This window comes from Lynx canadensis, chromosome B1 (assembly GCF_007474595.2).
Source record: "Lynx canadensis isolate LIC74 chromosome B1, mLynCan4.pri.v2, whole genome shotgun sequence".
In the NCBI taxonomy this organism is placed as follows: Eukaryota; Metazoa; Chordata; class Mammalia; order Carnivora; family Felidae; genus Lynx; species Lynx canadensis.
The window spans coordinates 189,908,069-189,925,294 of NC_044306.2; the positions used below are offsets into that span (position 1 = coordinate 189,908,069).

A 17,226-nucleotide genomic window follows, 5' to 3' on the forward strand; every position below is an offset into this window, starting at 1 on the left:
GGTTAAGTAATAATATTCCATGCAGCCCATATGGTTTCCCTGTTCTGGATGCTGTACCTCGATATCACTAACCCTTGCTTCCAGTGCCTGTGGAGAAAGGCACTCTGTCGTTCATCGTTTTCCGCCTGGTTCTAATTGAGAGGAAAGGAGAACAAAAATGAAATACCAGTTGTGGTTTAGTTAGACTTCGCCTTATATATTTTTTTTTGGAAGGAATTAGTTGAATATGCACTTTTGTCAGAGCAGAGAATGTATTCTTCTGTCCATTCCTTTCATGTGGCCATTCCAAAGTCCCCCGATGTGACAATATGCTAATCTTAAACCAATTCCTGTCAACAATATAAGTTTTCTTTGTATCATTTTGATTAAGAAATCCTTAAGGAGTGGACTCTAAATATTTTACAGTTTCTAAGAAAATCACCAAGCTGTTAGTGAAGTAAATATCTGTTTAATTTACAACCATCAGTAGTATAACTGATATTAGTCTGGAGAAAGACAAAGCACAATGAATTATTCATGTACATCTAATTTTTTGTGTAAAAAAAGTTTTTTGAAAAGAAACATCTGCATCTTCACAGGGTACCCTGGGATTTTAATAAGGGAAGAGCACAGTCCACTATAAATCATTATCAATTCTACATTGTAATTTAGCAGCAAACATGTTAACATGGGAACATTAAGGTAATAAAGGAGCTTTATTGTTTGGGAAAAAAAAATCACAGTTCTTGACATTACAGCCTTTTTTTCTCCCCACCCACCCGCAATAAAAGGGCAAAAAATGTCAAGGAAATATTAATTTGTAAAATACCTACTCTTCTAGTGTTGACTGCTATATACCATCTCTGTTTTGTGGGGACATGTTGCAGAGGGGCGGGCCACTTCTTTCTGTACAATGACCATCTCACGCATCGACTTTACACTCTGCAGGTGTCCTGAATGAGGCCAGTAGGTCAGTGACACCAGTGGTCAGATGTCAAGGTAAACAAACAGATCAACACATATTTATCCCAAGATAACACCCTATGTTAGTACTATTGCCAAAAAAACCCAAAAAGATCCTGACTTTTAAGTTTGAAAAATATACAAAAATATCAGGACAATTATAAATTAATATATATTAAAGCATTGAGAAACAGTAAAAGAATGGCCTAAAATGTTAAGTACAATGTACTTTGATACAATAAATATTTCTCATGGAAACTGAATACTGTATAGGGCTGTTTAGAACTCATAGAAACAAAAATTCATATTATTACTAATTTATTTATCAATAATCTATTGGTTCTTTATCATCTCCTTTATCATTTATATTACAAAAAATTAATACTGGAAAACGGTAGATAAACACTTTTGTGTGCTTCTTCTGCTAACATGCTGACGTTTACAAAGAACATAAAACTTATTTTAGCACTCCCATCTCTCTCGGGAATAGAACCCTTGTCTTCAGGACACTATTTTGCACATCGTATTTCTCAACCATTTGTCCTATGAACGCTAGAATCCCATTCCTCCGCCTTGCGTCCTCACATTCACATGCGCGTGCTTGGTCTGTCCTCATAAACCACAAAGAGGAGCACGAGGGCGCATGGGTTTTATGCTCTGGGCGATTTCACGGCAGCACAGGGCAGCTCGGCTCTCCCTTTGCCTGTGCTTCTGTCTTCAGCATGTCGCAAAGATGAACTCGAGTTGCAACGATTCCCACTTTCGTTCTGATGCCTGCAGGTATCTCTCTCTTCATACTTCTCTAGCATCGGGGAAGCGTTAGTTCAAGCATTTTTTTTTTTTTGTTCCCAAATGCAGGAAAAAAAAAGTCTTTATTCTCATAATAAAAATAAGTCTGTTCTGTATTTTACAATATATTTCAAATATTTCCACTATGAAGCATTATTAATTAGTCCAACATGGTCAAGAAGTAGACGACATTTCCCAAAGACAAACGCTGCCAGGGACGCGCTTAGGAGGCGCACCTGGTACAGCCACACTTCACCACCTTTTCCACCTCGTCCACAAACGAAGACCCGTCAGTGCATTCAAAAGAGTATTTCCGTCGCTTGCTCCTTAGGGGTCCGCAGCACTGCCCTCCCGTACATCCACCCCTGCATTCCAGCCGGGACACCTTCTTGGTTGTCTGGCACGCGGCATAGCCCTGCTGCTTTTGGTAATAATCTCTTATTCGCTCCCCTCGACACGAGAGTTCTAGAAAAGAACAAGAAGCACAAGCATTTCCAGGGCAGCCACTGTGAGTCATGCCAAGTGACCGCGAACCCATCACTCAATTCAGGAGGTCCTCCCTTTGTCTGCCAAGTGTAACTGCTGTCACCATCCTTCTATTCCGTATGATGGGCTGCGGGCACAGCCTGCTGGTCTTTGCAAAATACTTCTTTGGGGGGGGGGGGCCTTTATTGTCCGCAAAGCGAATACTATATACGCGGACTATAAATACCAAGCTATTGGACTGAGAAGAAAATTGGATTCCTAAATCTTTTCCTTTATTGCAAAAATACACATCTTCTGTTTTTACACTACGAACAGCTGGTTTTGTTTACCACAGGGAGCAGTTTCCCGCGAGTGTGCAATTTAATTTATTAGACCTGGGGTTTCATATCATTCAATCTGTTACTTAATACAAGTAACATTCCACTGACTTCATAAATTACCCTAGTATGAACTAGTTCAAAAAGAGACATCTGCTAAAAGCTTCCACGGGCACGTTCCTCTTGTCTTGTTCCTCTGATGCACACGCTGAAGTGCGCGCCAGCTGGAGGCAAGGCACGTTCCGATCACGCAAAGGAGAAGAAGGCGGGCCAAGAAGTCAGCACGTTTCCCTCCCTCTCACCTGCGTGCTGTGCTGTGCTGAATCGGTTGGTTCTAAGGTCAAAGGTGACTCTGTCTTAAAACTGGAGCAGGACGGTGAGGGCCCTCCCCTCTGTGCCAGAGACGAATTAATAATATATGTGGATGGGGACAGCAGGTAACGGGAAGAAGCGAGGGAAGTAAGCGTGCTGCTACACAAGGTAAAAAGGAGTATTTTTCATGGCACATCAGAGAAGACGTGTGGAGGCGGTGCAAAATCCCGCTGTGGAGGCTGAGGACACTGTACATCTGGTGCCCTCACACCACTGGGAAATAAATCACCAGCAGCAACTCTAAGCCAGACACAGACCTGGTGCTCCTCAGATCACTCCTGTGTGTGTGTGTGTGTGTGTGTGTGTGCGCGCGCACGCATGTGCGTGTGTCTCCTTTCTCTCTTTTCAAAGATGAGGGGTCCTCTTGCTTGCTGGGTCCCAAGGATGGGTCCCAGGCAGGTGGCTTACCTCGATCACAGCTGTCCCCGGTGTATCCACTGCTGCATTCACAGTAGGGCTGCCCAAGTCCTGAGAGCCTGCATTTCCCATGCTTGCACTTGATCCCCTGGCAGGGGTTAAAGAGGTCCTCCTCTTCATCACAGAGGACTCCCCCGTGGCCCTCCAGACACTTACAGCTGTAGGAGAATGCATTGATGGGCAGGCAGGTGCCGTGCACACATCTACAGCGGAGGAGGAACATGGGAATACAAACGCATCAGGCAGAGCGGATGAGAATGGAGAAAGGGTCATGGGAGGAATATGAAGGAGATGTGCTAATGCGCCGACTTCCTCCTCTTCTCCCTCTCCCCCTCCTTCCCTCCCTTCCTGGGTTTTGCTTCGAGGATTGGGGTATGTGTGTGTAACTGCCAAGCAGCCCAAACTTACTTATTTCCCAGACAGGGGTCATTGGTCCTCTGGTCACAGAGGGGCCCGGTCCATCCCTCCTCACACTCACAGGTGAAGCCCGACTGGCTGCTGGGCTGGCACGTGCCGTGGGCACACACCTTCTTGTGGCACGGCTCACAGCCTGGCAGGATGCCGGTTTGCATGGGCACCTTGCGGAAGTCCTGGAGCTCGCTGTTGATGTAAAGGTTCCGGATGCAGCCGTGGAAGCTGGTGCCGTTTTGCCCAGGGGCCTGGCGCAGGGCCGCGGCCACGTTGTTCTTCCCGGGCATGCCTGTGGGAGGGACACAGGTCAGCGGTCGGCTCTTCGGGGGAGCCTCAGCCATTTGCCACCCAGACCCGTTTAGGTCTTCCTGCAGGGTGGGAGTCAGTGACACTCCTTTAGAACAGCTAGAGACCATGGGCATCCAGTCCTGTGGTTCTCACCCTGCCTGCACATTAGAATCATACGAGATCTTTGAAGAAATATTGATGCTTAGAACCTCAGCGCAGACCTACTGGGTCACATTATCTGGGCAGGGGAGGGGAGGGAGAGGAGAAGGGTGTTTCCTTGTTTTGATTTGCCTTTTTGGAAGATGCTCCAGGCAATTCTAATGCGCAACTAGAATAAAGAACCAAATTCATTGGTGGTCAGTCTCTAATTTTTAACATTTGTTTCAAATCAAACCTGACCCAGAAGCATAAATACCTAAAACCTCAAAGTGTAGCTACTGTAGGCTAACGGCAGGATCAGGAATGGGGGGAGAGATCAGTGGTCCCCCTTCTCTCCACCGACGTCTTCAACGTGGACACACACCCTGGAAGCTGACAGCTCCGGGAGGCACAGTGAGAGTTGGGTAACATGCTCAGTGTTGCCCAGTTAAGGAACGGGTTGCAGTTCCGCTGATGAGTGAGCTCCGTTATCTCTAGATAGCGGTTTCGTCCGTCCAGTCTTAGGGGGTGAAAGCTGCAACCTTCCACCCTGGCCCTGCCAAATTCTAAGCTGGGAACCAATTCACCTCAGCACTGGCAACACCCTGAGCCCAGTTGTGGATGTCAGCGTCTGAAAAACGCTCCCATGCTTCCTGTCATGACAGCACCTCATTGACATCATTTTTATTTTCTTGCTAATGGAGAGTGAAGCCTTCATATGCCAAGAAACCAGACATATAAAAGAAATTCCTCCGAAAACAGAATTTGCAATCTTTGCATATATAAGTTCCAGTAGTGACAGTCATCTGGTAACCTTCATTTGGCAAAACTGAGGAATCTTTCCATGGCCTAAGCCAGACCCTGAAATAGTTCCTGGATGGGATCCTACATGAGACAAGCGTCCAGACTGCAGTGGGGTAAGGGGAGGGAGCCAGAGGCCTTCATGGCGGCTGACGTCCCCCGCAGCACTCACACCCTCACTGTGCTTGGCTGTGTGCTCCGAGCTACCGGCTGGAGGGCACAGGCTGGGGAAGACTCCATTCTCACTCTCCAGAGGGTTTGCTGCTTAGAAAGACCAGGACCCTCACTCTCCCTGGGGCCTGACTCATGACAGCAGCATGTCTGTATTCAGAGGAGCCGCCTTGGAGTTCTAGCAGGTACCAAAAGCAGACAGGCGGGTGTACAGAGTCACTAGGCCAGAAGTCAAAGTCTTTATTGTTGGTCTGTGTGCCCATGAGCCTATCATTTTCTTTTTATTTTTTTAAATGTTTACTTATCTTTGAGAGGGAGGGAGGGAGAGACAGAGCATGAGCGGGGGAAGGTCAGAAAGAGAGACGAGACACAGAATCTGAAGCAGGCTCCAGGCTCCAAGCTGTCAGCCCAGAGCCCGATGCGGAGCTGGAACTCACGAACCATGAGATCATAACCTGAGCTGAAGTAGGACACTTAACTGACTGAGCCACCCAGACGCCCCATGAGCCTATCATTTTCAACCTCTCTGGGCTTGGTCTTCTCATGTAGAACATGAATGGAGGGACCAGAGCAGTTGTTTCCAAGTCTTTCATACATAAGAACCACCACAGGTCCATGTTTGGGAAGTGGCTCCGGGCCGCGTTCTCTCCCCACCTTGAGATTCTGACTGGTAGGAAGGCTTGGGGTGCAGGGATCTAAATGTTAACATGCAGGGTGACTTTGATGTAGGTGCTCCGTGATCACACTTTGACAAGTACTGAATTAGCTGTGTTGGCTTTGAAGTTCCATAACTTCAGACTTTTAGTCTATGTCCATTTGGCCCTGGAAACTGAGTTGCTGTTTAGAGCAGGTCAAAAGAATGAAAGGTACCATTTCCAGGAAAGCACAAGTTAAAAAAAAATTCCTTGGTCTGGGAGAAGGTCTTCCAATTTAATCGTATCTATAGACCACGCATGTATGGTCTTCTTTTTCACACATTTAAAAAGAACTTCCAGGGGCGCCTGGGTGGCGCAGTCGGTTAAGCGTCCGACTTCAGCCAGGTCACGATCTCGCGGTCCGTGGGTTCGAGCCCCGCGTCAGGCTCTGGGCTGATGGCTCGGAGCCTGGAGCCTGTTTCCGATTCTGTGTCTCCCTCTCTCTCTGCCCCTCCCCCGTTCATGCTCTGTCTCTCTCTGTCCCAAAAATAAATAAACATTGAAAAAAAAAAAATTAAAAAGAACTTCCAAACTATTTTTAATAGCTTATTTTGATACAGGTCCAATACACCTACGTGCACATGTCAAGACTAAATACCAGTGAAGTTCCATGGCAGGAAGAAACAATTAGTAAATGTATTCCTTTCATTCCCAAAGCTAACACTTATACAAGATCAAGCTATGATTATAATAATTTTTAAATGAAAATGATATATCACACATATATTTACTTTGAACAGGACATCACAGAATTAAAGCTCTTCTGACTCAACCTTTTCACATGCTTGGCACATTTCTGACCAGTGAACCAGGTCTGAATTTACCAACAGAAGAAGACCCATGTTGGGGCTCAGTCAGTTAAGCATCCGACTCTCGGTATTGGCTCAGGTCATGATCTCACGGTTTGTGAGTTTGAGTCCTACATAGGGCTCTGCACTGTCAGCACAGAGCCTGCTTGGAATTCTCTCTCTCCCTCTCTCTCTGCCCTGCCCCTGCTCATGTGCTCTCTCAAAATAAAAAAATAAACTTAAAAAAAAAAAAAAACAAAAAAAAAAAAACAGAAGTAGACCCATGTTGATTTTCTGCTTTTAGCCTTTCCTCTATGCCATGGACTATAGCTGTAATTCAATCAATCTACCAAACAACAGATAACTTGGTAGACCATTTTTAACCTTAACAAGTTATACATGTTTCAACATGACAATAAAGAAATCAAGGGTCAAGACTGGGGTCCTCTGTCCGATGGCGGCAAGAGGACGAGATGTGTGATTCATGGAGGGGTCTCTAAGTGCAGTTCTTAACTTATAACAATTCTATTAGATAATGCACATTCTGTTTAGACTATTATATAGAAAATCAGAAAGATCTGTTGTTTTGTGTTACATAAAGCCTATGTCATGGGTAGCTGATAAGGCCTGGGAGGGAGAGCTGCCTCCCTGTTTTACTAAAGAACACTTCTGCAGGTGGGCCTAAGGCATGGGGTGCAGCACCTCCAGGCTGGCCTTGGGGAATGCACCTTTTCAAACTTGGGGAAAAAGATGAGCTGAGGTATGTCACTCTCTTTTGCTAACTCGGGTTCTCCTGCCTTTGCCACACAGAACCCAGGGATGTGGTCTTATGATTATGTTGTATTTTTTTAAAATTTGAATTACCCTTGAGACTGGGCTCTGATTTGGAAGGAAATGGGCCCAGGTGTTCTCTAGCAGTGAGGCTAGATTGGAGGTGTTTTCCTTAAGGCCTGGATGGACAGAGGGACAATATGGATTCTTCCTGACCCTCCATCTTTAGAAAGATTGGCACTTTTCAGTTTGGAATGAATGTAGAACTTTTTTCCCCCCTTTTTGAAAAATGTTCTGACCTAAGCCACTCCCATTTTGTACTTTCCCCCCCCCCCCCACACTGCATTGTAAAGGGGTTTTAAAAGATTCAATGAAATGATTTCTGATGAAAGCACAATAAATCAAGTGTAGGACAAGTCCAGAAATAAACAAAAGGCCACAAAACTCAGATGGCTTCCCTTTTTGCTTGATGTTAAAAAGTGAGTGGCAGTGCAAATAGATGGCCTTGGGGTCAGACAGACCAGACCTGGACCCAAATGAGGTCTCTATTACTTCATAGCTTTGTGAACTGGGACAAGTTTTGTAAAGACCTTGAGGCTGTCCCTTAGGAACTATGAAACAAAATCATACCTACTTCCTAAAGTCTCTGAGGATCATGCTGGACACATAGCATGTGCTCAGTAAGTATAATTTCTTTCCCCTCAAACCACAGGTACATCTGTGACTTGCTTTACCAATCCCAACATAATGGCTGTTAACTGTAGTGCAGGCTTTTATTTTTAAATGAATCTCCTAGTTGTGATTATCATGAAGCAATTACATCATTCAACTTGCTGAGCAGATTCACTCTGCAATCCTTGTGTTACAACCTACTATGGTTACTTGAAGACTTGTATGTTTTCCTTACTCCCCTGGGCAAGAAGGGATACTTCTTCAACTTTGTAACGTTTATGCATGTATTAACTTGTTCTCAGCATATGGTAGACACTCAATAACCAATGGTTCCTAACAATTCAAAAAGTCTTTCAATCTGTTAAGATCTTCTGCTGAAAATTACAAAAAAACAGGTGCTCTGAACTTTCAGGACAATTCCAAAAATATTTTCAAGAACGTCTTGGAAGGGTTAACATAATTATGTAGAATCCCAAGGTTACTATTTGGCAGGAAATAATGCAAACTTTGTGAAAATGCCCGTCCTGCTGAGGAAATCACTTACATTGACCTGCTCAAGAGCTTTAGCTTACTTACCTTTAAAATGAGTTAATTTTATCAGTCAATTCACCTCAATCCAATGTGATTTAATTCAATGTAACTCAATTCAATATCACATGCTTTCTTGCTCCTTTGCGTGAAAATTGAAATTCTGTACCACCAGCTTACACTTGCCCCCCACTCTACCACCTGCTCCCCACCGCCCCCGCCCACACACACACACACAGAGGAAGGTTCTCTTCTTTGTGGGTCCTCTCCTCTGGACTCCTTCAGAACTTTGCCCACACCCCTGTTCCTCATCTCTTCCTCGTCTGCCTTCTTGTTGGTTTAAAAAAAAAAAAAGTCCAGAAACTGCACTCTATTGTTCCAATCCCTAATCTACCCTTCCAACTCTATTTCTTGTTTGTTCACCTTAAGGTCTTAGCTCAGCAGAAGTACTTCCTGTTACGCCATACAAGTTGCACATTTAATTCACTGTTCATTCATTCATCATTCAATTTGGTTAATAATTATCCTATTATCTACATTAGTTGGCAACTGGTAGCACAGATAATATGAAATGATAACATCTGACAGAACTTTTTTTCTTTTTCTTTATAGCTTGGTCTTGACCCCAACAAAAGCAGCATCCCAGGCCCATGCATTATTGCTCTCACGTGTGTGCTCTCTCACTCTTTCTCTCTCTCTCTCTCCCTAAGACCTTGCTGTGTGGCCTCAGGTGTGCTGTGTAATTTTCAGCTCTTGTGAAATAATAAACCTCGAATTTTTCTCCAAAATTTTCTGATGGTTTTTGCTAAAGGGCACTTTGCAATCGTAATACGAACCACAAGAACCTGTCCAACCACAGCAGTGATTATTGACAGACTGAGACAGGCACAAAACAGGTCTCTTAACACATATCCAGGGCTCTTTCTTTTCTATCCATGCTGTCCATCTTTCAATGGCTGATCACTATTGGTCAATGGCCACAATACCAGGAATCAACAACTTCAGAATTAGTCTGTGGTGAGAATCACAGGTCTTGGGGACCCACTGGATTTGCAACAGAGCTTACCTCCTACATAGAGCGGAGAGTCAAAATTCAGAGTCGACTGCTTTGACAAGTTGGTGATGATTTTGGGGCTCCCTCCATCCACAGAAAGGGAGAGACTCTGATCCAGGGCAAGTAGTTCCACAATGTGGAAGTTTCCATCATTGATCGTCTCCACGCTACAAAGAAAAAGCAACGTAACTAATGCTTCAATTTTCTTTTTATTAACAAAAAGAAGTTAAAATACAAACTTCAGTAAGCACTTCTTAGGAAAAAGATACTCCTATCTAACATTAATAAAGACAAACACTAGTAGTTGATTTCAAGATAGAAGATGAAGTACAATCAATTTCTACTTTTTAGGAATGGATACAAAGTAAGCTTGTTTTCCCATTGGGAGGGGTGGAAATGGATACACTGAATCACTCTCTAGTCATATTCTTCCACTATGTAGAAATTATAAAGGATAATTTATTCTTTTGCTTTTAGATGCTACTAAAGTTTTGTTTTTCTAGATACTGTTACTCCAAATTGTATTTAAGACAAAGAACCCACATTGGTGCCAAATATCCTCTACAGATTATCACTGGCTTTGATCTTTTAAATGCTGCACAGTAAGACTTACCCGAACACACACACAGATACAGGAAGAATCAACTTGGTGGGATCATTGTGCTTGGTAAAATGTATTAACTGATAATACACTCTTCCCTTCCTTGCATTTTCAGAGGGATGGCCATCAAATGAGATTACTGTGAAGAAGTCTATGCTCAGTGGAGAGTAACAGATTCAATGGAATGCTTAACACAGCCATAGCCAGTAGTGTTGACAATGCTTCTTCAGTTTTCTATTACTTTTAAGGGACAGGTCTAACAGTCATTCCAGAATTTGAGAGGGCATATGGAAATTCACAAAATGGCTAAAAACAAAAAGATTAAGAAACAAAGATAAATGAAAAATGGGGAGTTAAAATAAGATGAACTGGGGTACAATTACTAGGCAGATGCTATATGGCTGTGAAGTGTGCTTGTAAATCTAACACATGGGTTAACAGCAAAGAGGAGCGTGGGACCAATGAAGAAAACAAGAATTGATACATGGCAGTGTCATGAATATATTAACCTCCCACCATGGGGGCAAAATATGGCCAAAAGTAAGTAGTTGGGGCCAAAAGTAAGTAGTGAATATTAAAGACCCAATATGCTGGGATATCAACTAGGAAGATGGAAAAAAAAAAGGCTCAAACATGGAAATATGGGAGCATGTGATAGAGAAACTGTGCATACTTAATATTCCCTATACAAGCTGATTGCTTAAATTTCTGGGTACTGATATTTAAGATTGCAAATAGGCCATGCCTGGAAAATAACAGAAAAAAATGTGTTGACATTTCTGTATGGTTCTCACCACAGGTGTCTAATAATATCCCTTTGTTTGCCAACACAGAATAAAAAGTTTTTGTGGTTTGACCATACTCTAAACCATTCTGCAGAACTGTGAAAATATTTGAAGTTTTCTGGTTTTAAATGGTTGCAAGGGTTCACACGTACAAAGATCTTTGATAATTTGTCTCAGATATCATCTTTTGAATGATAAATATTAAATCTGCCAATCAATGTTTTTATCTTCTGCAGATTTAATTATCCCAACACTCAATACCATTAAAATCAACAGAGGAAACAATATACAGGAAAATCATTCACTAAAAAAGTTGGATACCAACTGCTACTGGTCTTAAATAGGATTGTCTTCTAAAGGAATATACCAGATGGTATTATTAGCTAATGGGTAAGCATACAGATTTTAGAGTCAGATGAACCTGGATTTGAATCCTGGTCTTGTATTTATGAAATGTTTGACCTTAGATAAGTTAGTTAATTGCTTATACACTTCAGTCTTCTCTTCAGTAAATGTTAATATATATTTCACCCTCTGGTGATTAATTTGAGGTCGTATGAGATATATATTTTTTTACAAGTGCAGAGTGAGACATCCAGCATATAGAAAGTGCAAAGTTAAAAGTTAGGTATCAGCATCACCATCACTGCCACCGCCATCATCATACAAATAATCCAGTATTATTTCAGTTTCTTCTTCAGGAAGAAATTAGTTAGCTTTATTTTTGATGTTAACTGTAAAATAATGCTAAAGACTAGCAGAAATATAGCAGCTTCTTTGGGGGCATATCTTGTTCAAGTTACTAAAAGTTTTACGTAAACTGAAATGAAGATGTGCATAGAGAGAGTGGGGACCAATTAATTGCTTTTTCCGTTGTGATCATATACAATATGTAAGTGGTTTTCTATGACTGCTCTATGAGCACTGACCTTGATTAAGTCATAAATATTCACATGGGACTTGCTTTTTTCTTTACATTTGCAAAGAAAAGTCCCATTTGTACTAGAAAATGGGTTCCTGGTCACACATCAGTCTTAGACAATCAACGCTGGCATGCCATCGTTAGTGTCTGATGCAGTATAACTGAGTAAGCTACTTCAAAGCAGGAGCCATGTGTTATTTATTTCTGTATTCCTTAATGTATCCAGGAAAGTTTCTGATAAAGAGTAGATGCTCAATAGATGTATGTTAAGTAAATGAAATGCGAGGGAGGTTTATTAACAATAACATACAGTTTTTTAGCACTACTAACTGGATTATGGGTATAGTAAAGAGGTTTCAAGCAGACCCAGGGAAGGACATCCAAAAGATGAATTTTACTTAAAAATTTGGATTTTTCAGTAGTCATATTCTGCAGGAAATACTGGGAGATAAATCTGGTTCAGTGTGTCCTCCTTAAGATGTGTGACGTTGGATCAGTGTGACTTCAAGTCGTTTTTCTGTTTTATTTTCCTCATCAGGGAAACACAAATAATAAGACCAAAGAATTACTTAGCCCAGACTATCGGCCGGGTGCTGTTCTAAGAACTTCACATGTAATAACTCTTTTAAGAATCAAAACAACCCTAACAACCGGGCACTTAGGGTACTCAAGGGGGCAAAGCCCGCTGCTAAAACAGATTGGAAGCTGGGGTTCCTGCTTCTAGAGTACACATTTTTAATTATTACGTGCCACATTTACAATAAAAAACCTGAGAAGTAACTAGCACTATACAAATGGCATATGTTCTCATCACTACCAAGCTTCTAATAGGGGATTCTTCTCCCAAATATCCCAAGAATAACGTTCTATGAAAAAAAAAAAAAACACTTATAATGATGGTTACACAATTTGGTACATTTACCAGAAATCATCGAATTGTAAAAAAAAAAAAAAAAAAAAAAAAAAAGAAAAAGTAATAATCTTTTTTAAAAAATGTTTATTTTTGAGAAATGGAGACAGAGTGAGAGCAGGTAAGGGACAGAGGGAGAGGGAGACAGATGATCTGAAGCAGGCTCTGTGCTGACAGAACGCGGGACTCGAACCCACGAACATGAGATCAGGACCTGAGCTAAAGATGGACTTGTAACCGACTGAGGCACCCAGTCACCCTCAAAGTCATAATCATATAATTCGAGTCTGAAGGTTATGAGAAGACATATAAAGTACATAGATTTCAAACATGGAATGGGATTCTATTTTCCCAATCATATGTGAAATTTAGACTGGTTAGATTTTTTTCCTCCCAAAGGTTATCACTAAACTTAATTCCATTTATATTTCCCTGGAATTAAATGAGGCCTCACCATGGTCTTTTGACAGATAAGTAGTGTGAAATTAATATTTTTAGATTCTTTGCTCATTAAGATGATACTGTGTGTATGAGCCTGAAGAGAGTACTTGAGAGCTAAGAATATTCTAAATTGGTGTTTCATGCTGCCCTTTGAAGCAGGAGATTAACCAGGGGATGTCCAGAAATCCTTTGCCTCTATACCATTTAAAATAAAAGCAGTGACTAACACATCAGTTGTTACAAGATACTAGTGAGCCATCATCGATTTTACAGTCTATCCCGGTCATTCTTACCTATCCACTCACAATGCACAACATCCTTTTGGGTTCTGAGAAGTATTGATATGCTCTTTCACTACTCCCGAGGGAACTGTGTAGTTGATGACTCATGAGAGTCACAAGTGAATCACTTAACATTGAGACTTTCCACTGGGAACACACATCGAATTTATTACCATTAGTATGCATTTAGTTTTACTACACTTGCCTATTAGCTGAGATTTTGTTTTCTTGATTTTCTCAGTGGATGTATGAAAACAAAGCAGTTACTCAACTATGTCTTGTGGTTTTGTTACAGAAAAAGAGTTTAAAAACTCAGAGCCTAAAAGAAGAGAGGCTCTAACTTGCCTATGGGGATTTTTTCTTTTTTCTTTCCTTTCTTCCTTCCTTCCTTCCTTCCTTCCTTCCTTCCTTCCTTCCTTCCTTCCTTCCTTCCTTCCTTCTTTTTCTTTCCTCTTTCTTTTCCTTCCTTCCTTCCTTCCTTCCTTCCTTCCTTCCTTCCTTCCTTCCCCCTTTTTTTTTAATGTAGGATGCATCAACATGACATTTTTATATTTCTATCTTGACTTTAAATCTTAAGGTATTTCAATAGTTTAATAAAGGCAAACAGTTTACTTGGCTTATATGAGCTCTAGTTTTTCCCCTTAAAAATTTAAAGAATCTGTTGGCATATTCTATGCAATGAAATAGGAATCAGAAGCCAGACCAATTCAACTGGTCATCTCATTTTGATTATCTCTGGGATGAAGATACTTCATCTGTGGAGATGGTGATGAAATATTTCCCTGTTTACGTCTTCAAATCAAAAGGAATAGGAGGTCAAAGGGGATTAAAGGTACTATTATTATTTTTTAAATGTTTATTTATTTTTGAGAGAGACAGAGAGTAAGAGCAGGGGAGGGACACAGAGAGAGGGGGACAGAGTTCCTGAAGAGGGCTCTGCTGCTGAGAGCAGAGAGCTCGATATGGGCTTGAACTCATGAATGGCAAGACCATGACCTGAGCCCAAGTTAGAGGCTTAACTGACTGAGCCACCCAGGTGCCCCAGGGATTAAAGGTATTAATGCAGGTGCATACAAGTTTTCAAAGGGATGTCTTACAAAATAATTGATTGACCAAGCATACTTAGATTTTAATAAGTGCTTTTGAGGCAAATTACCTAATTTAAATAAAAATGCACTAAAAAAAGGGACTTATATATTTGAACATAGAGTAAGAGTCACATGTAAGGCAATGACACTTGCATTTACCTTCCTTATCAGGATATCTGAGCGTCAAGAATATCCATAAGCCACCAGCATCAGTAATTATCGTGAGCCACTTGTGCCCTAGCACTATAGCAGGGATCTTACATGTGTTACTTCCAGTTCTCCAAACCACACATGAAAAACAGGTATATTTCCAATTGTTTAGACTAGGAAATAGAAGCCCAAAGGGGTGAAGTAACTTGCTCAAAGTTATAAAGCTGGTAAACAGTGCTGCCTTCCCATACGGCATTATCAAGAACTGCTGAGTGTTTATCTTGGAAATGAGACCTCGCAGATTCTGTCTATTGTTTGTTTTTCCAATGAGACTAAATTCTTCTCCTTCTCCTTGTTTTTTTTTTTTTTTTTTTTTTTTTTTTTTTTTTTCATGTAAGACTGTAAGTTGCATAACCCAGAGGCTGTATAGCCAAACAAACCTAATAATTGGTAGGGAAAAGTCCTCTGATGTCGTGTTGTTCCCTAAATACGAAAACTGCTCAACGTGTGGTACAATTTCCCCTTTCGTAAGATGGTTCATCTGATTGCCTCATTTAAAAAATTAATTTAATTTTTAAAAATTACAGTTGACACAATGTTAGTTTTAGGTATACAACACAGCAATCCAACAGCTCTATACATTATGCTGTGTTCACTACAAGTGTAGCTAGCCTCTGTCACCGTCTAATGCTATTATAGTACCACTGGCTATATTCCCTATACTGTACCCTTTATCCTCGTGACTTATTCATTCCATAATTGGAAGCTGGATTTCATTTTTATTTTATTTTATTTTATTTTATTTTATTTTATTTTATTTTATTTTTAGAGAGAGAGAATATTTATTTATTTTTAAGTTTATTTACTTTTTAGAGAGAGAGAGAGAGAGAGAGAGTGCACAAGCAGGGGAGGGGCAGAGAGACATGGAGACACAGAATCCAAAGCAGGCTCCAGGCTCTGAGCAGTCAGCACAGAGCCCGATGCGGGGCTCGAACTGGTGAACTATGAGATCATGACCTGAGCCAAAGTTGGACACTTAACCGACTGAGCCACCCAGGTGCCCCTGAGGAAAAGAGAATCTTAAGCAGGCTCCCATGCTAAGCACAGAGCCTGATGCGGGGCTCGATCCCAGGCCCCTGGGATCATGTCCTGAGCTGAAACCAAGAGTCAGACACTCAACTGACTGAGCCACCCAGGCACCCCTGGTTTCCTCATTTTTAAATAGTAGTTGACTATGTTTCCCAAGAAGCTGTCTGGTTTGGAAAATAACATTAATCTGAATCTAAAGAAAGAAGCATACCATTATTATTATTATTATTATTATTATTATTATTATTTAAGTTTCTGCTTGTCTGGATGAAAAAAAATGTCACTTTGAAGGGCAATTGTTAGCCTGCTTGAGAAAAAAAATCCATCCCTATCTCAGGATCTACCGCTGATGGTAGCTTTAAGTTTAGGCAGTCAACCTCATTCATTCATTCATTCATTCATTCATGGCATTATTACCAAGTCCCTTTTCATGCTATTCTCTCAGCACAATAAAAATTAGGCATGTGTGTGATATTCTACATTCATTCACTTGTTAAGAAACTTCTGTCATCTCTGTTGTTGCAGATCAGGTTCCTTAGACAGTAGGGTGCTGGCAGTGTGTAAAACCGGTTCCCTGACACAAGAAAAGGAGCCCGGACTTGTAGCATTTGCTGACCGCCGTGGTGGACACATCCCCAACACAGCTGATTTCTACATCGACATCAGGCATGATGTCCCAGAATTTGGATACGGGAAGAGATGCACACCACTGGCTCTCAGAGCACAGCTCAAATATATTCCTTTTACACACGTGGTTCTCAAATTGTGGTCCCTGGGCTAGCGCGTCACCTGGGAGCTTGCGGCAATGAACGTGTGGGAGCTCACCCGAGATCTGAATCAGAAACTAGAGGTGTAGCCCACTGATTTGTTTTCTGACACATTTTTCAGGTGATTCTGATGTGTGCTATTTGAAAACAGTAGCTCCCCACCCCTGCCTGCATGGCTGGCCCTGTTAGTGGTATGTAGGTCTGCAAAAAACTTCAGTCTTCTGTCAGATAGAAGAGATAAAACGAGAAAATGTGCAGGCTACTTCAGTTCTGTGAAGGAGGAATAACTACTACATCTTAAGTTCTCTTAAACATACTTAAAACTATGTTAACTGCTCTCTCTAGACATAATTCCACGATATAATGGTTCTTATATCGATCCATTTAAGACAATGACTGACATCTAAAATAAAGTCTTGGGGCACCTGGGTGGCTCAGTTAGTTGAGCATCTGACTTCGGCTCAGGTCATGATCTCGTGGTTTGCGAGTTGGAGCCCGGCATCGGGCTCCGTGCTGATAGCTCGGAGCCTGGAGCCTGCTTCAGATTCTGTG

General features: G+C 41.6%; 1 protein-coding gene across 2 annotated transcripts in view; it reads right to left on the reverse strand.

Annotated features, from left to right (window-relative positions):
- Positions 1-426: 426 nt before the first annotated feature.
- Positions 427-17,226, reverse strand: part of SLIT2 (slit guidance ligand 2) — a 377,203-nt gene continuing 360,403 nt past the window's right edge. For both annotated transcript variants that reach the window (XM_030314130.1, XM_030314128.1), the window contains 4 exons: positions 9,653-9,807; positions 3,732-4,023; positions 3,315-3,526; positions 427-2,196 (listed from right to left, as the gene is read on the reverse strand). In XM_030314130.1, coding sequence (XP_030169990.1) covers positions 1,955-2,196; positions 3,315-3,526; positions 3,732-4,023; positions 9,653-9,807 — 901 coding nt within the window. In that variant the 3' untranslated portion in view covers positions 427-1,954. The remainder of the gene's footprint in view (positions 2,197-3,314; positions 3,527-3,731; positions 4,024-9,652; positions 9,808-17,226) is intronic.